The sequence below is a fragment of the Paramisgurnus dabryanus genome, chromosome 16 (genome assembly GCF_030506205.2).
Source record: "Paramisgurnus dabryanus chromosome 16, PD_genome_1.1, whole genome shotgun sequence".
Lineage (NCBI taxonomy): Eukaryota > Metazoa > Chordata > Actinopteri > Cypriniformes > Cobitidae > Paramisgurnus > Paramisgurnus dabryanus.
The window spans coordinates 35,251,999-35,276,657 of record NC_133352.1 but is presented as its reverse complement, the minus strand read 5'-3'; the positions used below and the strand labels follow the sequence as shown (position 1 = coordinate 35,276,657).

General features: G+C 38.0%; 1 protein-coding gene and 9 non-coding genes across 11 annotated transcripts; 4 read left to right on the top strand and 6 right to left on the bottom strand.

Annotated features, from left to right (window-relative positions):
• The first annotated feature begins 281 nt into the window (after window positions 1-281).
• Window positions 282-9,527, top strand: ap1ar (adaptor related protein complex 1 associated regulatory protein). 2 transcript variants are annotated; one of them, XM_065263885.2, is made up of 10 exons: window positions 283-608; window positions 1,621-1,669; window positions 1,784-1,810; window positions 1,910-1,935; window positions 3,774-3,870; window positions 4,160-4,258; window positions 4,979-5,046; window positions 6,050-6,123; window positions 6,199-6,306; window positions 6,716-9,527. In XM_065263885.2, exons 1-10 carry the CDS (start codon window positions 538-540, stop codon window positions 6,991-6,993), a joined length of 897 nt encoding a protein of 298 aa, XP_065119957.2. In that variant the 5' UTR covers window positions 283-537; the 3' UTR covers window positions 6,994-9,527. The 2 variants fall into 2 exon arrangements, with proteins under 2 accessions (XP_065119958.2, XP_065119957.2); XM_065263886.2 differs by lacking the exon at window positions 4,160-4,258 and having other exon boundaries at window positions 282-608.
• A 2,012-nt stretch (window positions 9,528-11,539) lies between these two features.
• Window positions 11,540-11,621, bottom strand: trnas-cga (transfer RNA serine (anticodon CGA)). Its single transcript has one exon. It is a non-coding gene; the product is annotated as a tRNA-Ser (tRNA).
• A 774-nt stretch (window positions 11,622-12,395) lies between these two features.
• On the top strand, window positions 12,396-12,477 carry trnas-cga (transfer RNA serine (anticodon CGA)). The gene has a single exon. It is a non-coding gene; the product is annotated as a tRNA-Ser (tRNA).
• A 1,345-nt stretch (window positions 12,478-13,822) lies between these two features.
• Window positions 13,823-13,904, bottom strand: trnas-cga (transfer RNA serine (anticodon CGA)). Its single transcript has one exon. It is a non-coding gene; the product is annotated as a tRNA-Ser (tRNA).
• Window positions 13,905-14,146: 242 nt separating this feature from the next.
• trnas-cga (transfer RNA serine (anticodon CGA)) lies at window positions 14,147-14,228 on the bottom strand. Its single transcript has one exon. It is a non-coding gene; the product is annotated as a tRNA-Ser (tRNA).
• A 2,409-nt stretch (window positions 14,229-16,637) lies between these two features.
• Window positions 16,638-16,719, top strand: trnas-cga (transfer RNA serine (anticodon CGA)). The gene has a single exon. It is a non-coding gene; the product is annotated as a tRNA-Ser (tRNA).
• A 2,643-nt stretch (window positions 16,720-19,362) lies between these two features.
• trnas-cga (transfer RNA serine (anticodon CGA)) lies at window positions 19,363-19,444 on the top strand. The gene has a single exon. It is a non-coding gene; the product is annotated as a tRNA-Ser (tRNA).
• Window positions 19,445-21,880: 2,436 nt separating this feature from the next.
• Window positions 21,881-21,962, bottom strand: trnas-cga (transfer RNA serine (anticodon CGA)). The gene has a single exon. It is a non-coding gene; the product is annotated as a tRNA-Ser (tRNA).
• A 1,025-nt stretch (window positions 21,963-22,987) lies between these two features.
• On the bottom strand, window positions 22,988-23,069 carry trnas-cga (transfer RNA serine (anticodon CGA)). Its single transcript has one exon. It is a non-coding gene; the product is annotated as a tRNA-Ser (tRNA).
• Window positions 23,070-23,672: 603 nt separating this feature from the next.
• trnas-cga (transfer RNA serine (anticodon CGA)) lies at window positions 23,673-23,754 on the bottom strand. The gene has a single exon. It is a non-coding gene; the product is annotated as a tRNA-Ser (tRNA).
• Window positions 23,755-24,659: the final 905 nt, after the last annotated feature.

Genomic DNA, 24,659 nt, shown 5'->3' with positions numbered 1-24,659 from the left:
AAAAATCTAATGCGTTGATTAATTAATGTCATGTCAGTGAAGTTAAATCTCTAAATTATCCCTTGTTTTGTGACATTGTGATAAAGAACTAAGTAATATTATTTTAATGTTTTACAAAATGTAAGTTAAATATTGTATTAAAGCATATTTGGGCGGAACATCATACTTTACCTCAACAAACGAATGACACAGCTTGTTGGCGGTAACGCTGATTAATCTCTGGCGCCCCTCTGTGTCTCGGAGACGTCATTACATCACATGACCCTCACGACTCGCCGTACTTCAAACATTAACGTCCTGTACGAGTTGTCAGGAAGAAGAAACAAAAGAGGTTTTAGGCCGGACGCAAGAATGATGCAGTTGCGCGAGAGAACCGTACGCAGGTGATGTGTACCTGCGCGAGGCGGCCGCATGCACGCGCCCTACGAGTCATGCAGAATAAAGTACGATCTAAAGAAGTGTGTGAAGAAGCAAGATCTCGATCAGGAATGTGAGAGTAGTTGATAGACACACACACACACCTGATACGTGCATGCTATGGGGAACTGCTGGGCTCAATGTTTTGGGCTCTTTAGAAGAGAAGCGAACCGGATCCAAAGAGGAGGAGGGTGAGTCATTTACATGTTATTTGATAGGTATTATAACAAGTGAATGATTGATCTTTGGCAGAGTTCAGCGTGACTCTCCGGTTCGTTTGTGGTATCAGGTGCATTGTATTGGAAATAAACTACTCGATGTCCGGATAACACTGGACAATCTCGGTATCGTTTCGTTGGAATAGACTAGAAATAGTAAATATAACTTCAATGTTACAGTAAACGTATATAGTTTAAAAACAACTGGAATGTGACTGATACCAGTCCCAGTGGTGTTGTACGAATCAGGAATCGTTTGTTCGAACGGTTCTTTTCAATACTTCGATTTAACCAATTAATTCAATTATTTCAATCAGATGATATGTTGATATGTGTGATATGAGTTAAACATCCATTATTATCCACTGTTTTATAAATTATTTATCTACTTGTGTCTTTGTGGAGACATTTGAGTGATGACTTCACTCGAATCAATGTGTCATGTTTGAACCTGTTCATTGATACGCTCTATTCGAACGAGTCGATTAAATGATTCGAACGTCTCCACTCTTCTTGGGTTTCCGCATTAGTTGGCTTTATGATCAAAGGGCTCCGCCCAGAAGCGTCCTGTGAATCGACCCGTGCACATCAGGCTGTCATTTATCTTTTAATAGTGGATCCATCTAAAGTGACACATAATGATTCTCATCAATGCATTTGTATATTTATTGATTGTAATATTAAAGTCTTTGGAAGATCCTAAATAATTCAACCCCATTCTGAAAAACAGTGAGGATTAAATGGTACAGTAAAGTGCAAGCATATTGTGATGTTTTTAGTAGTTACATAGTATTTTATGATATCCCATGATGTATACATTTATATAATTCAGTACCATACATATCAAAGTACCATCATTATATGATCGTGTGACCGTAAATGTTATGATGATTATATTTCAAACCACAGAGACTAAAGTCATGTTTGGTCGGGAAACCTAGGTGTCACATTGATTTTTTTTTTTGTTGTTGTTGTTTACCAATAGGTCAAAGTACTTCAAAAGTAGCACAGCTGGGGAACACTACACTATAGAGGTACAGTCGTCCTAATCTATGTAAACTAATATAGAAATAAAAGTATAGATATTCCTCTCTCTTCAGATCTGTGCTGTTTGAGTGACTTTGTTGTTATCTACTTTTGCATTACAGTTTGAGAACCTTGTGGAGAGCGATGAGGTCAGGCTACACTTACTGTTATATCCATTTTAAGGTTTTTATAATGTTCCTCCTTTGCCAAGGATTGACATGATCACTCACAGTTGTCTTCTGTTTCAGGGCGAGAGCTCGCAAAGCTGCCCCAGGTATGACATCTGTTTAATGTACACTTGTGTGCTGCTTTGTAAAATTCATCTCTTACACCCTGACGGATGTTAAGGGTTTTATTTAGACTTCCTGCAAACACGTTTGCTCTTATTTGAATTGTGAGGCAGGTGTGAACTTTTTTTTTTTTTTTTTTTTGCACTTCCTGGAACATTTTCTCTCGTAATCAGTTTTCATTAAATAATCTTTTCAACTTAGACACTTTTATCACAAGCTGGATCTTGGAGGAGAATCACATCATATTTCTCTGCTGCCTATTACATCATCATGATTCATTTTTAGCATGGACACACATACAAAATATTCAGGGGTCATCTGATGCCCAAAGAATTGTCAATTCTAGGGAGAAATGTCTGTCAGTAAACAGTTTTTAGAGGTTTTAAAATGATGGTAAACTCATCAGTGTATTTGCTTAAGTCAGATATTACTCATTCATGTTAGTATCGTTCATACCAGATGCAAATGGAGCGTTAAGCACGAGTGATTTACAACCTTCAGCGTGAATTAAGCGTTTGTAATGAGTGATTCATGCAAGTTGAAAAATCTGAACTTTGGTGAATATTTAGGCTGCGTTAACCAATCAGGAGCTTGCGTAGCGAGCGGAGGCAGAAATATGAAACAACAATGCAAGACAAAATCATCGTCACTGTCTGTGGACACCTCGAGCTGTACGACACATCTTCATACTTTTATAGAAACGGGAATAAAAAGGATCTTGCTTGAAAGACAGTGAGTGAGGAGGTCAGACAATCTAGTAAGTTGTAAAAAACTCTCTTTACTCCATTTGAGCTATAACTAGAGACTACAAGCTGATAAATTGAGCGTATTCACGTCTGAATTTCATGGGCGAATGAAACAAGTTACGCCCCATTCAGACAGACAGCGATCAGCAGTAGCAGAGCGCCGCTATCTCATTTATTTGGAATGAAACCTTGGCGACTTCTGGTGTCCAAAAGTGACCATTGGCAACCGTATGGGCTTGTCCAGCGATGCAAAAAAATACGAAAAGTTAAACTTTATGCAAATAATGAGCGATTTTTGGGAGCAACTACCAATGGGAGCGAAGCAGTGGAGTTCACGTCATCTCTCTCTCGTCAGTAACTGGAGTAGACGGTACTTATTTGTTTATGACAACCAGATTTGGAAACACCTTATTGAAAGAGACGGCTGACACACAGCGAGGAAGTCGCTGGTGGTCTGAACGAGCCGTAACTCATGATTCATGCGTGTTGAAAAATCGGAACTTTGGCAGATATTCACGGCGCTTTAACTAATCAGGAGCTTTCTCTAGTTGTGATGTGATTACGACATAGCAAGCGGAGGCAGAAATATGAAGCAGCAATAAAGGGACAAAATCATCATTGCTGTCGGCACCGATAGCCCTGTGGTTAGTGGGCCGACATATAGCGCCAGTGCGCTCACGGCGACCCGAGTTCGTTTCCCGTCTCTGTGGTCCTTTGCCAGTCCTGCTCCCCATCTCCACCCAACACTTTCCTGTCAACGCTCTACTACAACACTATCCAAATAATAAAAGGCCCTAAAAAAAAAGGTTGTCGCTGTATGTGGACACCTGGAGCTGTACAACACATCTTCAAGCTAGCTAAAGTTGGCAAATTGAGCATTTTCACGTCTGAAGTTGATGCGCAAATGAAGCGAGTTAAGTCGAAATGTTTAAGTGTCCAACTACGTGCGATTTTATTCACTTCATTCACATCTGGTATGAACACACAGTCAAGAGTTGTCTGACACACAGCTTGATGTTGATATGTATTGTATTTGGCTGTGGAAGCACCTGACCTCTACTCTCTGATTGGTCCAGACCTATCAATGATGAAGAGATTGTCCACCTGAAGGAGCATCGCTATGGTGCCATCTCAGACAAACAGGTGCTGATGGATGAAAAGCTAAAAGCAGAGGTACAGATCATTTAAGTGTTGCAATCACCCAAAGCAGATGTAATGAACATCTGACTCAACATCTTTACATTTCAATTTGATTTTTTAAATAATCATCTTAATCAACATAAAATGCTGTTCGTGACCCATTTTACCTGTGTAGCATTCAGGCTGGATATTCACACACATTTAGAGTCCGAGCTTGAGTTCTTATGGTTTTATTTGTCGTTTCCATTGCTTTTGTTTACCACCCCTGCTTTTATTTCTGGTTTTAGTTAACCTTCTTTTTCTTTTTTTGATTTCTGCCCAGTTAGTGGCAGAAGAGGAGAGGTTAAGGATAGAAGAGGAGGCATTATTTGCCGCCCAGCGCGAGGCAGCGCGGCTCGCTAAGGAACGAAAGCTAAAGGAGGTGAGGCGTTGAAAGAACGCACGCCTATAGTCTTATAGCATTTTACATTGTGCCCTTTCATCTATTTATGCCTTTAATTCAAATCAAACTGATTTGAGGTCAGGTGTGCTGTATCTCATTTGCCTGCTTTTGTTGGTTCAAACTAAATCATCTTGTAAATTATAGATTTAGACATGCATATCAGATCCTCTTAACATCACATTATGTTTGATGTTCACATCAAATACTAATCTGCCTTTTAAATAACCTCAGCACTTGTTTAAAATATAACATTATTTGCTTGCAGATAGTTTACAATTCAGCTATATATAACATATATATAATGTTAAAGAAAATAAGGTATTATTGCTAATGTATTTCCTCATCAATGCTAATAAAATGATATAAACGTTTTCATAGACTATCAAACATGTAGTTGATTAATTAAAATGACAAACGTCATTTTAAACTAGAAAAAATATATATGAGCAGGTGTCCCTCATCTTCTCCTTTTTTTGTTTTCATTATTGTTTCCTTTTTATTTGCCCTCATGGTTATGTTTATTTTTTATGTCTTTCATTGCTTTTTTAGCATGATCAGTGTGTTTGACCATCTGCTAGTGTTGCACTTGATGTTTGTATCTCAGCAGGCCAGCAAACTTTGGCACAAATAGTTGGAAATCATTATTGACTGTAGCTCTTCATGGAGCATATGTGGTATTTAAACTGTCCTGTTTTTTAGGGGAAGCAGCCGTCACATAAGATGAAACTCAGGAAAGAAGCGGAGAGCAATGAACCTCGACACAAAGCGTATGTGTAAATACAAAAAGTCTTTAGTGACCCCCTAAATGCATTTGACCAGCTATAATGTAAAAAATATATATGAATTGAATTGGATCAGACGCATTTCCAAAAAAGTGCAGTTTTCATTAAATGCAATCTCTTACCAACAGCGTTTTTTTTTTTTTAAAGAAATACCTGATTCTTGTGAATACAGTCTGAGACAAAAGTATGTTTAGCCATATTTGCGCTTCAACATGCTATCAAACTAATTTAAAAAAGCTTTTGGGCAAAATGAACCAGTCTGGCACTGGCTGTGGGCGGGGCTTAATCAGTGTGATGTCACATTGATAAGAGAATCAAAACGGCATGTGTAATGAGACTGCTTTGGTTTAATGGGGATTAAAAAAGAAAGAGGGTGTTTTTTTATTGTAGGGTTTTTCCATTTTAGTTTTCTAATCACTACATGAACAAACTGTATAACCAAACAACCCTACTAAACATGTTTTAAATTAGTTTTGTATGCAAACAGCATTGTTAGTATACAGTTTATTTATTTAGCCTTTCACCTCAAATTGTATGTAGTCAACCAAATTATCATCTGAAAGCATGTCCTTTCTTTTTTGGTGGCCTGATTTAGCTTTCTTTGAGAAAAACATTTCAACAGCACAGCAGAAGTTTGCGCTCCACCAGACGCTCAACTAACATAAACAAAATGTGCGTGTAGATGGACTAAACCATTTGGCGCATTAGCAAGGGGTGGGACCATGAGACTTTAGTTTTTTTATACAAAATGTAGTCAGCCAATAAACTAACTTTACATTTTATCTGACATTCATTATAAAATTTAATTAGGAAATGAAAATATTCAGACTTTTCCAACACACATTTATGTCCAAACGCCTGTGGATTTAGCATCTTGAACAATAAAACAGTTTTACTATAAAAAGTGCAAACAGTAAACTTTTCAGACTAAAGTTATTTATGTCTGCATCAGACGGATGATGTAACTGCGTGTGTGTTGTTTCTCCAGCAAATTGTCAGACGGAGAGTTTGATGTGTACCTCCAGGGTGTGAAAGCACAGTCTGAAGCCTTTCGTACTAACAGTGAGTACTCATTTCTTACTTTAATCTTATGAAATGAAACATTTTGAATGGAACTGAATCCGTTTGTGTGTGTAGGACTCAGCTCTGAAACGAATGTGGTGACTCCAAACACGGAGAGCAGCTGGGACTATACCAGTAAAACTGATGCCACATCACTGGATTTGGAGTGGGAGGATGAGGAAGGTGAGTGATGGCACAGAACATCAAGAGCTTTGCTTCTCACATTCAGTTATTGAAATATTAGATATCATGATGGAGTCATGGGTCATCCCTGCTGAAAAACCAACACAGAAACTCCATTAAAATACCATTGGCTTTTACCATAAATGTGTTTTGAAGTGTTTTGGGACATATTCCAGTAGGCTTTAATGGTCCCTCCAATTTAACCTAACACATTGTAGACTGAGACCCACAGATACCATTAAAGTCTCCATTACAACCAATACAATTCCCATTAAAGTCAATAAATCCAGTAGGTTTTCTGTGTTTTTTATTTTAGCAGCGATAACATATCAGTTTCAACTGGTTTGATGTGTTAAATGTCACATTCGAGTGCCATTAGTCTTTAAATATTTATATGATATTTTAACAGGAATGAACAGGATGGGTCACGCATGGGAGCGCTCCAAAACAGAGGAGGACATTTTACGGGCAGCTCTTCGCCCAGGTGGAAAACAGTTGAGCAGCGGTCCCACCTCCACATCGGAAGACTCAAACGCTCTGGAATGGGAAAATGATTTCGTCAGCGCTCATGCTGAGGACAGCGGTGATCGTGATGATGAGGACTTTGAAGGGTTTGTTAATCCAGTACTGGACACGCCCACTGAGGAGGCGGAGCATAAAGTCGACTCTGATCAACAAGAGAGATAGTCCGTGTGGGACGTCAGTTTTCTTCATTTAAATGTAATCTAATGTCACTGCAGACGTCTAAAACTTGACTCATTACATACACAAAGGTAATTCAGAGTGCTTTACAAAGAAATAAATCATTTCTTTTCTATAAGGTTGTATTTGTTAACATTACATGTAGTAGATGCATTAACTAACAAGAACAAACAATGAACAATATAGTTAGTTAACGTCAATACAGTTGTTTGTGTCAGTTCATGTTAGTGCATTAATTAAGAAAAAACTGACGACGGGATGTTGAATTATAAGAAAATAATGCACACCCACGGTGGTTACACCGCGGGGTGTACATTATTTTTCGAATAATTCAAAGGACCGGACTCCGTTATTCATCTTATAGCACGGTTACCAAAAATATTGCTCTGGTGCCTATTTTTAAGACTTTTTAAAGGTTAGGTGTGCGGTTATTAAAAAATAATCAACACCCATAGAACATTCAACCAATCAGAATAAAGCATTCAAAAAATAAATAATGTTAAGAGATACAATGCTTGATTTTATAAATGTTTTAGTAAATGCTGAAATTAACCTGAACTAAGATTAATAAATGCTGTAGAAGTATTGTTCATTGTTAGTTTATGTTAGCTAATTCATCATTTTTAGCACGAACATGATGAATATAAACAATACAAGGAACAACACACAAAAGAAATAAAAGACATGTAGATCATTGGGGGAATATAATCAAAACCTTAAATATTATTTTTCTAAGGAAAATGATGTCTGTCCAAGATGTTTGCATTATTTTCTTGACAAGTAAACTTATTTCCCACAAATTCTCATTACCGGTCAGTCTAAACAGTTTCCCAGACAGGGCTTAAGTTTAGTCCAAGACTAAAATACATGTTTGAGTTGTTTTAACTGAAAGCAGCTTGCAGTGCAAAAAATATCATTCCCATTTATATTGATATCGTTTGTCTCTCGATGCACACCAGTAATGTTTTTGAAAAGGTTTAGAAAAATTGTCCTAATTCAACTAAGGCCTAGTCCTGGATTAATCTAAACCCCGGCCAGGAAACCGACCCTTTATCTTTAAGTTGTGTAACTTGTAAACTTTAATGGTTTTATGGCTTTATTGACATTTTGTCACAAATAAAAAAAAACACTTGATCCTATGGGATTTGTAGTTTTTAAGAATCAGAAAATATTTTTTGTTTGATGTAAGGGTGAAATAATCTCCACGTGTTCGGTTTGTTGCACAAGATGGCCTTTAGTATTTAGCAGTTACAGATTCATTAGGAATTATAGTCCTCAGGTTAATATTATGCTAATAATTACACCTGTATTTTATTTGATCTGAGTGATTTCAAAGTCCCAATATCAAATCTTTTTTTTTTTTTTTTTTTTTTAATGAAAAAGTCGTTGTAAGTTTTTAACTTGGTTCAGTCTGACTGCAGAGGCTGATTATTACAAAACTGAATGAAGTGCAATTGTAGAAGATGGGTGCATTTTGATGAAAGCATCTTTAAGATCATTCATGTTTTTTACAGACATGTAACTACTGTGACATAAAGTTATAAAGCATTGTTCTGAGTCTGATCTACTGTATACAAGACACTGCACAACATTTTACGGGAAACCCCTTATGACCAACACTTATTGCCTCTATAGAAAAGTGAATTAAAGTATATTAACATGACACAAGTGCTTTAAACATTTAAAATGAGCATTGTTTAACTGCCTACTGTGTTTTCTGGATCAAAGGTTTTGTGATGCATAATTCTTGTCTATTCACTACTTTGACAATATGACAGGAAAGAGGGAAAATACTTTGTAACGTAAATACGCACAAAGTTCTTACGTATTCAAAATGCATTTGGGGTTTTGATATTCATTGGCTAATTAAACACAATCCTCTTTGATTGACCTCAATACATAAATAGCCTGATATGCTTTAATGTTTTCATGAATGTGATGTGTGTATATAATGGATTGTAAATGGACACTAAAGGCCTTTAATATTAGAGACACGAGTTGTTGTAGTTTAGGTCTCTAAAGATGGTGTTTTGAAGGGAACTTAAATTGAATATCACAACACCCGAGAGTCTTTTGTACAGCACAGTTATTTTTCTTATTCTATCAGCTCGTCTATTTATGTCATCTGTATGTACGATATTCACCGTGTGATGATCATGGCAGTGTTTGATTCTTTTAATGTTATCGGTTATGTTTAAGTGTTTGACTCATGCTGTTTGAAGAGTTTGGGAGTCTGTTTGCATTTGCAAAGGTATGCAAATAAATGTTTGTCTTATATAAGTAAACTTCTTGAACATTCAAAGAAAAGGATGAGCGGATTTACAGACATAGAGCTTCCCAACTCTTCAACAGAACATAAAAACTTTGCACAGATTTGTTTGTCAAAAATTTCCATTGGTGGAGGAACTTTTTGAGTGTTTGTGACAAATGTCGGTTTCATATGAATTGAATGTAGTTAGTTTTCATGATATCGAATCTTCACCCTGGGTCTGATTGCAAATAAAAGAAAAATGACTGGATGTCTCCTTTCTATTTGTGTTGTTATAAGAGAAAATTATTTTGATGAATGTCAGTGAATATTATTATATTATAAAAATTTGTTCAATCCTGAAGTTATCATACTTTTCAGACAGAATCAGTGCATTTTCGATCATTTTTATATTTAGTCTAGACTATCAATTGACACATCACACATGTAATGTGTTTGCAATGTGATAAATTAATTTTAAATGCAAACAGAATGTATATGTAATAGCTCACAGTAAACAGCAGGTGGCCGTGTGGTTTCACAAATAAATTATCGACAGTACACAGAAAGAGGCTTTTTGATAAGGACAATGCTCATTGATCAACAAACAAGCCATAGTTAGCTACAAGTGCTAGTTTCCATCTAGTTTCCATCTGTTGTCCCTAGCCTAAAATACAAAAGTTAATAAAAATACAGTAGCAATGTAATAAATAAAGCAGGCCTCTAACAAACAATGTATTGCTCACCAAACCAACCCAAAAATCTTTATCTCCTGTTTGTTAAAAATTATGTATTTTTAGAATACAAACCTTTTTTTTTTTGGCATATTTGTAAATAATTTTTTGAGATTACACTGATCATGTAGGCTATCCATTTACAGTGATTAGCAGCCTGATAATTTTAGTTTACTGAAAGAAAAAGACTTTTAAAGAGAACCAAATTAGCTTTTAATAAAAAACAATTTCAAAACAAATGAAAACAATGCAGTTTTTTAACATTCTTAAACTGGTGTTCTTCTTTCTCTACTTAGTTTTTCAGTTACACCCAAAACACACCCATTCCTCATTACGAGAATAGGAACAACCCTTTTAGATGGTGGGCTAGGCGCACAAACCATTTTTCCCGTCGTTAAATTAGCAAAAATGGAGTCGGACACGTCCGTTTAGAGTAGGCGCCGTGTGCTTTAGACCATGTGCTTAGAACGTTAAAATAGGGCCGGTTAAATGCCATAAATCAGTGATAAGTTATATGATCACAACAGAACAGCTATTCATATGTTTAGCCAAATAAACAACAATAAACAGTATTTCTTTATATCCATTGCAATTATTAAATTAATAATGTGATGATTTTCTGTTTTGTTAGTCTTGTCAAATTACTTGATCATACTTGATTGTAATGTTTTAGTGAGAGAGCGTGCAAACCCTTCTTGATCAATCGCTTCAGTGTAGTTTAATATTTATGTTAAAATTAAACTGTTAGTAACATGCTGTATATTTTATGCTTCATTATTTATAAAAACATACACCAGTATGTTCCTGTGAAAAGGAAATGTAGCGGTTAAGATAAACATTCCTAATATCCTTCTGTTGAAAACATGACACAAGCATCAAGATGCTGTACACCATACTTAAAGATATTTTTTGATACATGGTTTTATTGCTAACTTGTTGTGTTAATTGCAATTTTCAAACAGTTTCCCGAATTCGAAGTTATACATTGTAGCCAGTGTTTGGTGTAACTAGTTAATAAGTAATTAGTTACTGTTATTTAATTACTTTTTCCTTGAAAATGTAAATTAAGGGTTTACTCAGTAATTTAATGACACGTACTTCTGATGTAATTGAAGTAAATATGGTCTGTAGAGCAATGATAAATAATACAATAGTGAATTTAACATCAACATTTAGGGGCGGTTTCCCGGATAGGGTTTAGAAGATTAACCAAGGACTAGGCCTTGGTTATATTAGGACATATAAGTAGTTATTACAAACATAAAAAACATCTTGAAACAAAACAATGGCACTGAAATATGTTAAGGATGTTCTATTATATGATTTATTTGAGACCTTTTAAGCCTATCTTTGTATCACTTACTTAATATGATTTAGAAAGTAATTAGTAATAATTTGTGCAGTAATCTAATTACATCTTTAAAGACTTTTTTGAGTAATTTACCCAACACTGATTGTAGCAAGGGTTTTCTACACGCTTTCTTATATTTGTTTCTGCATACAATCTGTTTCCATATGATTGTCATGTAACAATCTTATAATGACGGCACGCTGTGAGCAGGATTCGAACCTGCGCGGGGAAACCCCATTGGATTTCGAGTCCAACGCCTTAACCTCTCGGCCATCACAGCAGACGCCCTGTCATTCAAAAGAGGATCTTTAATGGTTCGTCTCACTGCTTTGATTGTAAAAGGATTTAAATTGCAGCATGAGTTTATCAAGGGCGACACGGATCATATGGACTTTTGTTATCACCTCTACTTCAGTAGTTTATCTGTTATCACATCACTGTGATCTGTGGGACCAAACTACAAACATCAGATGTTCACCATGTAACAATCTTATAATGACAGCACGCTGTGAGCAGAATTCGAACCTGTGACTCGAAACCCCATTGGATTTCGAGTCAAACGCCTTAACCTCTCGGCCATCTCAGGTACACCTCCATGTGACAGTCCTGCAGAACACCATCATGAGATTCAAGTGCAACAAGGATCATATGTGCTGCGTCCAAAACCAGAGGCAGTTGACTTGTTGCCCCGCTGCCTCATGAGGCAAAGACTGCGGCAGCATGAAGGCAGCTCCAGGAAACACATTCAGACAGCCTTCATAGGCAGCGTAATGAAATTCTGTTTGAAAGATAAACAAAGAACTCCTTTGTGTTAACTAATCACATATTTGAAAACTACTATACTTATTTCTTGCCAGAAACCATTATTTGTTCAAACTTGACCAGGCTCAATCACGTTCCCCATGTACACACACAAATGAAATTGTGGGACAAGACGATGAAGGTATCTCAGGAGTCGGGAAGTAAAGCAAACACTGGATCCGGACATGGCTTGACGACTTTAGAGATTTCCAACGCAGCCGTCAACTCTCTTGAGTCACGGGTAACCACATCAGCTGTGATGGCCGAGAGGTTAAGGCGTTGGACTCGAAATCCAATGGGGTTTCCCCGCGCAGGTTCGAATCCTGCTCACAGCGTGCCATCATTATAAGATTATTACATGGTGAACATCTGATGTCTGGTCACAGAGATCAAAGTGATGTGATAACTGACAAACTACTGAGTAGAGGTGATAACAGAAGTGCATTTGATCCTTGATGCACCTGAAATATCTCATGGGGTTGTTCTGCAGGACTGGCACATACAAGTAAACAGAGCAGGCTCACTTTCTCTGCATAAAAAGCACAATAAAGCTGATACTAAAACATGAGGTGAAAACACTGTAGATTACTGATTGGGCCAAGAGAATTATCACTACCAGCATCAATGCTAAACGCAATATAAGCCTTACCTTCGTGCTTTGTGCAAACCTATTGTCATCTGAGCTTTGTTGTAATTTTCCGAACTCCGTTTTAGCGATGAAAAACATCCACAGGCTGAGAATCAGGAAGACCATACCAGTGTTTTCCTTGCAGTTTATGGTGACACCCACGCATCCATGCCCAAACATCTTTTTGTGGCAGTCAATTTTGAGGCGTGTCTAACTATACCTGTAACTACAGATATATGGGTGGTTTCCCAGACAGGGATTATCTTAAACCAGGACCAGGCCTTAGTTTAATTAGGAAATATAACTAGTTTGAACAAACATGCCTTACTAAAAACATTACTTGTGTGCATTGTGAGGCAAAACAAAGGGCACTGATGTATTTTAAAGGGGACATATTATGAGATTTTTTTTAAGATGTAAACTAAGTCTAAAATAGGTCTGAGCAAAAGTGTGCCGTTTTGGGTGTGTCATTTAAAATGCAAATGAGCGGATGAAGTGCAACCACTGATCACAATGATGGTGGTTTGTTGCAATTGAAGCTCAATTGTGCTGTGAAATATTTTATCTATCTCTTTCTCTCCATACTAAATGGTTGTGCTGTGGTTGGATAGTGCAGATAAAGTGGGCGGTATTACCTTATTCTGACATCACAATAAGGGCCAAATTACAATGACCTATTTTTTCACATGCTTGCAGAAAATGGTTTACCAAAACTAAGTTATTGGCTTGATCTTTTTAACATTTTCTAGGTTGATAGAAGCACTGGGGACACAATTATAGCACTTAAACATGGAAAAAGTCAGATTTTCATAATATGTCCCCTTTAAGATATGCCAGTTAGTTGTTTTCAGTTTGGACAGCTCTTACATTTATTTTAGTCTAGGACTAGTCTAATCCCCGTCTGGGAAACCAACCAATAACATATTTGTACTCCTCACAGATTGGACTTTTATCATCACCTCTACGTCAGTAGTTTGTCTGTTTCCACATCACTGTGATCGGTGGGACCAAACATCAGATGTTCACAATGTAACAATCTTATAAAGATGGCACGCTGTGAGCAGGATTCGAACCTGCGCGGGGAAACCCCATTGGATTTCGAGTCCAACGCCTTAACCTCTCGGCCATCACAGCTGATGTGACAACCCATAAATCAGGAGATGATGATTCATCTCACTGATGTGATCACACTCTTTATCTTCAGTTATTATACAGAATGAAAAATCACACTGACTGAACACTTAATAAAAAGCATTTTTATGTATTTGTGTGGTATCAAGTGCATGAAGGATCACCTCTACTTCAGTAGTTTCTGTTATCACATCAGTGTGATAAACATCAGATGTTCACCACGTAACAAACTTATAATAGCGTCACGCTGTGAGCAGGATTCGAACCTGCACGGGGAAACCCCATTGGATTTCGAGTCCAACACCTTAACCTCTCGGCCATCACAGCTGATGTGACAACCTGTGAATCAAGAGAAGATGATTCATCTCACTGATGTGATCACAAGGAAAGGGATTGTATTGAAACTTTATCTGTCTAGTCGTACACTCATTATTGATTGTTTATGTATAAAATAAATTGAATTAGATTGTCGCCATGTTACATACATGTCATAATTAAGAAACAATAAAGAAATTTAAACAGGTTTTAAAGACTTTGAGGGTGAATAAATGATGACAAAATTTTCATTTTTTGGGTGAACTATCCCTTCTCGATAATTAGATATCGAATATGAATTAATATTATAAGGTATTGTGAAATATCCACTCAAATTGTGCCTGTTATTCATGTAAAACCACTAGATGTCTAATTGGACAAAATCTCTTCTATATCTTTAATTTCATAAGATAAATTGAATGGAAAAAAATAAGAAGTAAAATTCTATATATTTTATATATAAGCAATAATAAGTCTACAACTAGAGAGAAAAATAAAAGGTTTTAATACAATCCCTTTCTTTGTGATCACATCAGCAAGATGTATCATCATCTCTTGAATCATGGGTTGCAATCTGTCTGGTTTCTAAAGCGGTCAATCCACTGAGACTGAGCTGCTCTTAGTCATTGAAGCCCTAAGGCAGGCAAGAGCAGTCTCCAAATCTTTGACCACCTTTGACACGATCAATCACCACATCCTCCTGTCGACCCTCATGGCTATGGTTGTCTCTGACACAGCGCTTCTATGGTTCAAGTCGTACCTCTCAGGTAGGTCATTTTGGGCCTCCTTGAGAGGTGATGTCTCCGAACCCCAAAATCTTGATACCGGGGTGCCTCAAGGCTCTGTGCTTGGACCGCTGCTCTTTTTGATATACATGACATCCCTGGGCTCTGTCATTTGAAAACATGGCTCTTTCTACCACTGCTATGCATACCATCTTAGCATGCCTGAGGGACATCTCACTCTGGATGAAGGATCACCATCCCCAGCTTAACCTTGCAAAGACAGAACTGTTTGTCATATCATCTAAACCAAAGATTTAGCACAACCTTTCCATTCAGCTAGGTTCCTCGACCATCACACCTTCCAGGACGGCCAAAAAACCTAGGAGTGGTCAATGATGATCAGCTTAGCTTCACGGAGCATGTTGCCAGCACGGCTCGCTCTTGTAGATTCATCCTCTACAATATTAGGAAAATTAGACCTTTCCTAAATGAGCATGCAACTCAGGTCCTAGTCCAAGCTCTTGTCCAGTCCAGGCTAGCCTCACAACCAAACAGATGATTCAGAAAGCAGCGGCAAGAGTGGTCTTCAATGAGCCAAAGAGGATGCACGTCACTCCTCTGTTTGTCAAGTTACACTGGCTTCCTATAGCAGCTCACATCAAATTTAAAGCTCTGCTCCTGGCCTTTAAAACCACCACTGGGTCACTCCCTTACCTTCACTCGCTTATACAGCCTTATGTGCCCTCTCAATCCCTGTGCTCTGTCCCCAAGTGACGGCTTGTGGTGCCATCTCAAAAAGGGGAAAAAATCATTATTGCGTACCTTCTCAGGAGCTGTTTCACAACTGTGGAATGATCTGCTGGTCACGACACGATCTGCTGACTCTGTAGCTTTCTTTAAGAATCGGCTAAAAACCCATTTCTTCCACCAGTATCTCCCTTCCTAATATAGGACTTACTATCTTTCTCTATTTTTCCATTTTCCTTCCTAACATAAAAAATGTACTAACCAACCCATGGCTATGTCTACTGTGTTGGACTTGATGAGACTATTTCCAGTGCACTGAAAAAAGACAAACTGCAAAAGTAGAGGTGATAACAGAAGTCCATATGATCCTTGATGCTCTTGAATCTCTTGATGTTGTTCTGCATAACTGGCGCATACAAGAGAATAGGGCAGGCTCACTTTCTCTGCATAAATGGCTTTAAAGGGCGATTTATAGTCGTGTGTAGGTCCTACGCCGTAGCTACTGCGTCATAGGTATTTCCGTTTGTGACGGTGAAAACAAAGATGAGCCAAGTTGAGGAGTGATTTAACTCAAACTGCATCAAAAGTTGCTGTTTATTTACTTCCATCATTGCTGGTCTTCTCAAATTATACACAACAAGTTGCTGTTTCTTCTTCGTTTGTGGGTTAACTTGCTTAGCTTCTTCTTCTGTGACTTCTGCTGCTACTGTGGTTACATGTGTGATTACTGCCTACCAGCGGTCGCGCGTGTGTTTGCACGTCGACGCGGACGACGACGCAAAAGTATAAATGAAAACCGACGCGGAACCTACGCCGTAGGACCTACACACGACTATAACGAGCCCTTAAGGTTTCATGTCTCAACCGATTTCATTGATCGTCATCACTTTTTTTGTGATCACATCTGTGAGACAAATAATCCTCTCTTGAAGCATAAGTTGCTACGTCAGCTGTGATGGCCGAGAGGTTAAGGCGTTGGATTCGAAATCCAATGGGGTTTTCCCGCGCAGGTTCGAATCCTGCTCACAGCGCGCCGTCATTATAAGATTGTTACATAGTGAACATCTGGGGCCCTATCTTGCACCCAGCGCAATTGACTTTGTCAGTGACGCATGTATCATTCGTATTTTGCGCCGGCGCACAGCGGGGTTTTTCCCTCCACAGATGCACGTCAGCAAATTAGGGAACGAACTTGCGCTCCCTGGGCGGTTCAGCGCAAAAAGGAGGCGTGTTGCGACGCAAACCATCCCTGATGCTATTTTGCAGTTTCAAAAAACAATTGCGCTACTAACCAAAAAAAACTAGTCTAAAGTCAGTGGCGCGTTGCGCGTGGTTCATTATGCTATTTTAAGGGCGCATGCTTGACCATAATGTATAGCGTGCACAACGCGCATACACTTTGCTTATCTAATCTACACAGATGCAACAGTTATTTTTGCAAATCATAAATTGTTACACTTAAAAATATTAATACACGAGATAAGGGGAATCATAGTGGTGAGCATTGTGGTGATAGTTTTTATTTATTCTCATGCAAATAACGATTAAAATATTTTCATAACTTTGTTGTGTGGCTGTATTACGTTTATTTTATGTAAATAATAGTTAAAATGTTTTCATAAGAAACCTTAATGTATATGAACTTGATTTGTAAGAGTACTTTGGGGTTGGACCTTGCTTGCGTTTCTTGGGTCCGATTTCAAAGCCCCCAAACCCTTTCAGCGGTGAGGGTGGACGCAGCGATGTCCTCTGCTGGCGTCAAGTCCTGAGGCAGATCCACCTCCCGTTACACGGCGTGCCCGATTTATGCTGGCAAGCGTGGGATTCCCCCGTACAAGGACGTCGGTCTCCTCGGCTGTGAACCGCTCCTGGCGTGCGCCTGGTAAATCCGTCATAATAATAGCAACCCGCCATGGAACTTGCGCCCTTGCGTTTAAAGGGAATGTTGGCTAGCGTTCTGATTGGTTTATTTGACGTTACGCCCAAACCACACCTATGAATAATGAACCTACTTCAGACCAACCCCTTATTGATTTGCGCCCGGCGCAAGAGTTATTTCTCACGCCGGGAAAATAGCAACAGCGCCCAAGATCCGCCCACAAACTCACTTGCGCGTTGCGCTTCGCACTTGCGTTTCAGATCGTTAAAATAGAGCCCCTGATGTTTGTAGTTTGGTCCCACAGATCACAGTAATGTGATAACAGACAAACTACTGAAGTAGAGGTGATTACAGAAGTCCATACGATCCTTGATGCACCTGAATCTCATGGTGTTTTTTTGCAGGACTGGTGCATACAGAGCATGCTCGCTTTCTCTACATAAAAAGTACAATAAAGTTTACATTTCTTAAAGCAACACTATGTAGTTTTTTTTACATTTAAATAATGTCTCTAAAAATTTTTCAGTGATAGAACAACTCTTAATTGGACAAATTGTACTGTTGCTGCAATCTGAGCAGCCTCCTAGCTGCTACAAGCACACTCTGAAAGGGGTGGTGGAGGGTAGGAAACACAGCTCCGCCCCTGCAGAAGAGTGTCTGATACCAGGCACTGTTGCGCTTTTCAACCACATGGGGGAGCTGTAAGTCACTTTTACATGGAAACTACATAGTGTTGCTTTAACAGATTTCAATGATCTACAATCTGCGCAGAGTACAAAAACTTTCAATCTCCATTTACTTAAAGAGATAGTTCACCTCGAAATAAAAAAAAGAATATTTATCCCCCATGTTGTCCCAAAGTTACATTTCTTGGGAAAATATTTTGAGCAATTCTTGTGACCAAACAGTTTAGGACCACTTCCACTTTATTTTTTCCTATTAAAATATGTTTCTTTTGTGTTGGGGTTAAGACAAGAAAGACATTTATACAAGTTTTGAACAACTTTAGGGTGAAAAAAAAGTCAGAATTGTTATTTTTGGGTAAATTATCTTTTTAAAATCTCAATAGTAAAACTTTGAATATAAATAATGTATTGTGGAATTTCCACTAAAATTGTGTTTGTTTTTCGTGTAAAACCATTTTTTGCATTTTTAGTATCCAATGGGTTGGGTCGGGTCAGCTTACTTCTGCAGGGTTTTCCACTGGGTAAAGTACATAGTACCCAAAACTGTTTTTAGTACCAAGGGGATTCCAAGCGACTTAAGCTAATACTAAAACGTGAGATGAAAACACTGTAGATCACTGATTGGTCTGAGAGAATCGTCACTACCAGCGTCAATGCTAAATGCAATATTAGCTTTGTGCGTGCGCTGTTTTGAACAAACCTATTGTCATCTGTGCTTTGTTGTACGTTTCCAAACTCCCTTTTAGCGATGAAAAGCATCCACAGGCTGAGAATCAGGAACAATTGTAGTGGATATTACACCCATGCCTTATAATAATTATTCATATTGGATATCTAATTATCGAGGGATAGTTCACCAAAAAAAAAAAAATTCTGTCATCATTTATTCACCCTCAAGTTCTTTAAAACCTGTATATTTTCTTTGTTGTTTCTTTATTTATGACATCTATGTAACATCTGGCTGGATGGAGGTCATTTCATCTAGGTTGTTAAATGGCTTCAAACTGTGAACTTTAAAACAAACGTTTAAAAACAATCCCTTTCTTTATGATCACATCAGTGAGATGAACCATCAATCATTCTCTCTTGAATCATGCCCTTTCTCAGCAGCTGTGATGGCCGAGAGGTTAAGGCGTTGGATTCGAAATCCAATGGGGTTTCCCTGCGCAGGTTCGAATCCTGCTCACAGCGTGCCATTCTTATAAGATTGTTACATGGTGAACATCTGATGTTTGTAGTTTGGTCCTACAGATCACAGTGGGCCAGTTGTTCAAAAAGTTTAATCTGGATCAAAATGATCCGGATTTGGAAATCACATTTTTTCCTATTCAGGATCAGGTAATCCATCTTACTTTTATGCCGGTTTTTCAAAGCAACATTGGATTGGATCACTCTGATCCAGATACACAGTTTTCAAGATTACCAAATCCAGATTACCTGTGCTCTAAATGGGACAACATATCACAACATGTGCTACCAGCTATGTGAAGAACAGGTAGAAGAACCAATATGGGATCACTGTAAGAGTTTTTAATTTCGAGACAAAACACAAAAATAACATAAACATCCATTTATAATTTCTTTTATGAACCCTCATCTGAGTCACAAAAAAAATATATCCAATAACAAATACATTGTGGACGCACAAAGGACGCTTCAAGTGTCTTTTCTGAGCTCCTGTGACTGCTGGCTCTACCAGTGAGGGTCCAGGTTGTATTTCAAGAATACAGTAGGGCTGAGATCCAGAATGAATGTTTCCTCACTTTCCTTTACAATCGTAGGCTCACCATCCCCTACAACACCCTGAATCCCATGCAGAGCTTTATAGTTTTCACCTCCAATAATGTCCAGAACCACATCTGTGTATTCATCAACACTACTCATTGCAAAACAAGATGTGCAATTGAGCTTTTAAATGGAGTTCTGAAGAGACGCTTTGCATGCCTTAACTACTTGCGAGTGGAACCACAGGGAGCATGCAACATAATACTAGCGTGTAACGTCCTGCACAACATCGCTACCAGGTGCAATGTCTCTCCCTGTGATGTTGTTTATGATGCACCTGAGCCATTTGAAGAACCAGACCAACCTCTGGCATTCTGTCAGAATGAGGGACTGAGTGGACGTATAGTAAGGGATGCCATTGTTAGACATTGTTTTTGACAGGCTCATCTCTGATGATTGTTTCTTTGAAATTAATATACGGTGATGAATGACATAAATTTTTTTGTTTGTGATTGAAATCTGTTTGGGGGATTATTTCACATTTCATTATTTTTACTTTACTGAATGGCTTAATTGGTAGCCTATGTCTACTATATCTACTTTATCACTGTTACAACGGTTACACAAGTCAAGTTCAAAATATAAATAAAAGTATATACATAAAATGAAACAAATGTGTTATTTGACCAATTTTAAAGTTTTCCTCCTGGAATCCACCTTTAAATCCTACCCCCTGTTGGGATCAGGATAATCTAGTTTTTTTGGATCAAAGTTATCCAAATCCTACTGACAAGTTTTGAACAACACAAACTGAAGGTTTGATCCAGATTTAAACTAGGATTGGATTCTGTGATCTAATCTGATTTCAGATTCCTTCTTTCCCTTTTGAACAACCCATTTTCAAGATTTGATCCAATCCGATAACCAAAATCCGATCAGCTTACCTTTGAACAACTGGCCCAGTGATGTGATAACAGACAAACTACTGAAGTAGAGGTGATAACAGAAGTCCATTTGATCCTTGATGCACCTGAATCTCATGATGTTGTTCTGCAGGACTGGCACATACAAGTGAACAGGGCAGTCTTGCTTTTTCTGCATAAAAAGCAAAGTAAAGTTTACATTTCTCAACCAATTTTAATGATCTAATATGCGCAGAGTACAAAAATGTTATATCTCCAGTAACTTAAAGGGATGGTTCAGCTGAAAATATTTTTTTGTAATTTACCCCTTTTAGCGATGAAAACATCCACAGGCTGAGAATCAGGTACACCATACCAGTGTTTTCCTTGCAGTTTATGGCGATTTTAGATTGAAAAGGACTTCCTACTGATCACAGAGCCGCTCATGAAACACAGAATCACAGCCTTGCAATTCATAATCAATTTCAGACAGATATTTTGGTAATAGGGGATGCAACGCATCGTTACAGCCCTATTATTTACTTCCCCATGTTGTACCAAACTTACATTTCCTTGAAAGATATTTAAAAAAAAATTGAGACCAAACAGTTTTGGACCACAATTGAATTCCACTGTATTTTTTCCGATTAAAATATATTTCTTTGTGTTAACTAATCACGTATTTCGTATTTGAGAATCTGGGGCTTTCTTGGCCACCATTATATTTTTTCAAATTTAACCAGGCTCAACCAATTACATTCCCCGTGTACACACACAAATGGAATTGTGGGACAAGACGATGAAGGTATCTCAGGAATCAAGAAGTAAAGCAAACATTGGTTTTGAACATTCCTTGAAGATTTCTTGCCTTGGAATGAAGCCATGGACTTCTGTTATCACCTCTACTTTGGTAGTTTGTCTGTTTCCACATCACTGTGAACTGTGGGACCAAACTACAAACATCAGATGTTCACCTTGTAACAATCTTATAATGATGGTACGCTGTGAGCAGGATTCGAACCTGCGCGGGGAAACCCCATTGGATTTCGAGTCCAACGCCTTAACCTCTCGGCCATCACAGCTGATGCATCGACACATCATTCAAGAGAGGATGATCGATGGCAGTGTTGTCGTACTCGGCCTCCAGACCATATTTTAATGGTCTTGGTCTTGTTATGGACTCGTGAGCATTTTGATTCGGTCTCGACTCGTACTTGAATACATTTGGAATCTGACTTATTCTCGAGTCCACATGAGTCCCTTTTAAAATATATATTACTGTTTCTTTAAACTGATGTAAGATTGACGTAAACAGTGGTTGGTGATTTTTTTGCGCGCATCAGTCTGGCGCATGTCAGGCGGTCAGACCTCAGGAGGTTTTTGCACTGCCATGACTTTTACCTCATGGCAGTGCAATAAAATGCACCCACCAGTAAGATTTAAGCATTAGTTAAGCCAGAATGCCAGAATTAGATTTGTTGTTTTTGCAATGTTATAGTGATCATGTATAATTGTTTTTCAGTCTCTTTAATAGAATACATCCAGAAAATACAGGAAATGTGTATATATTAAAAACTGTAAAAATATAAAAGACTAAAGTGTTTTAGTGCCAAGAGAGGTCACACTAAACACCCAAGATGCCTAAAGAAGACATTCAGTCCTGAAAATTAAAATTTTGTTTGTACATATTTCCTGTATTTTCTCTTTGTATCTTAATAAAATAAATTGAAAAATAAATATGGATGACATTAAAACTTCTAAAACAACAAATGTGGTGGTGGTGAATTGAGTGAGTCCAGATACGTCATAGCACAGACCTTAGGTCTTTTCTCAGACCCAACTTTATGTGGACTCTGTCTTGACTCTGACTCGAATGAGCTGGTCTCGAATACAACACTGATTGATGGTTCATCTCACTGATGTGATCACAAAAAATAGTTGTAGATCAATGAAATCGGTCGAGACATTTGAAATTTTATGTGGAAAAAGCAAGAACACCCTGTTCACTTGCATGCACCAATCCTTCAGGAGCATCATGGATCAACTCTACTTCAGTAGTTTGTCTGTTTCCATATGATTGTGATGTAACAATCTTATAATGATGGTACGCTGTGAGCAGGATTCGAACCTGCGCGGGGAAACCCCATTGGATTTCGAGTCCAACGCCTTAACCTCTCGGCCATCACAGCTGATGTAACAATAAGTGATTCAAGAGAGGATGGTAGATGGTTTGTCCCACTAATGTGATCACAAAGAAAGGGATTGTATTGAAACTTATTCTCTCTAGTCGTAGATTCATTATTGATCGCTTATATATAAAATGGTATTTTACTTCTTATTTATCTTATGCAGATAATTATATAGATGAGATTTTGTCCAATTAGACATCTAGTAATTTTACAAGAATAGCAGATAAAATGTTAGTTTGGTCACAATATTGCTCAAAATATCTTCCACAGAAATCTAAGTTTGGTACAACTTTGTGGGTAAAAAAATTATTTTGAGCTTATTTTGAGCTGTAGAATATAAAGCAAGTGGAGATTTTGAACTCCCCGCAGATTGTAGATTCCGGTTGATAAATGTAAAACTTGTACTTTTTATGCAGATAAGGGGAATCTGCACTGTTAACTTTGTGTGTGCCAGTCCTGCAGAACAACATCATGAGATTCAAGAGCATCAAGGATCATATGGACTTTTATCATCAGTCAGTAGTTTGTCTGTTTCCACATCACTGGGATCTGTGGAAGCAAGCATCAGATGTTTCACCATGTAACAATCTTATAAAGATGGCACGCTGTGAGCAGGATTCGAACCTGCGCGGGGAAACCCCATTGGATTTCGAGTCCAACGCCTTAACCTCTCGGCCATCACAGCTGATGTTACAACCTATGGTCACTGTGGTGTCTTGTCGTAGATTCATTATTGATTTTGTCCAATTAGACATCTATTGGTTTAACGTGAATAACAGACACAATTTTAGTGGATATTGCAAGATAACTTATAATAGAAGATTTTCACACTGATACGTAGAACTTCCGCTTTCAGCGATCTTTGTGCACGGCCGCTTCCGGCACAGTTCAACAGTGGCTGAAACGAAGGCTATAGATGTCACTGCTCTGTTGGAAGTCGAACAAACAATGGCAATCCTACTTAGGTTTTCTTGGATTCCTGACTAGAATGATGTGGCACTTTTTAACAACATTGCAGTGTTTAAAAGCAGCTTTACAAAAGAAGAAACCATAGAAAATAGGGGAATTATTCACTCTAAAAAAAAAAAAACGGTGCTATATAGCACCAAAAGTGATTCTTTGCTCGTAATCATAGAAGAACCATTTTTAGTGCCATATAGCACTGGTAAAGCACCTGTGTAGAACCACATAGTGCCATATAGAACCATATTTGGTGCAATAGTGGTGCTATATGGCCCCCATATGGTTCTACACAAGTGCTTTACCGGTTCTATATGGCAGTGGTTTTCAAACTGGGGGCCGCGAGATGGTGCCAGGGGGCCCCAGTTTTATGACATTTTATGAAATACATTAATTTATCATGAATTCTGTGTAATTAAACCTAAAAAAATAAGGCTACTAACCAAAAGCACACTTTTTTGTATAATTAAAAGTTTTTTTTATTAAAATGTTGAGTTTTAGAATGTTTTTTGTCACAAATTTTCTTTGGGGGGCCGCGAAGGAATGCACCTTACACAAGGGGGGCCACACGCTGAAAAAGTTTGGGAACCACTGCTATATGGCACTAAAAACGGTTCTTCTATGATTACG

Excerpts from the sequence above, each read along its gene's own strand:
- ap1ar (XM_065263885.2), top strand. The coding sequence starts at position 538 with ATGGGGAACTGCTGGGCTCAATGTTTTGGGCTCTTTAGAAGAGAAGCG. Across the intron at positions 6,124-6,198 it reads TGAAGCCTTTCGTACTAACA|GACTCAGCTCTGAAACGAAT; the intron begins GTGAGTACTCAT and ends TTGTGTGTGTAG. Across the intron at positions 6,307-6,715 it reads GGAGTGGGAGGATGAGGAAG|GAATGAACAGGATGGGTCAC; the intron begins GTGAGTGATGGC and ends ATATTTTAACAG.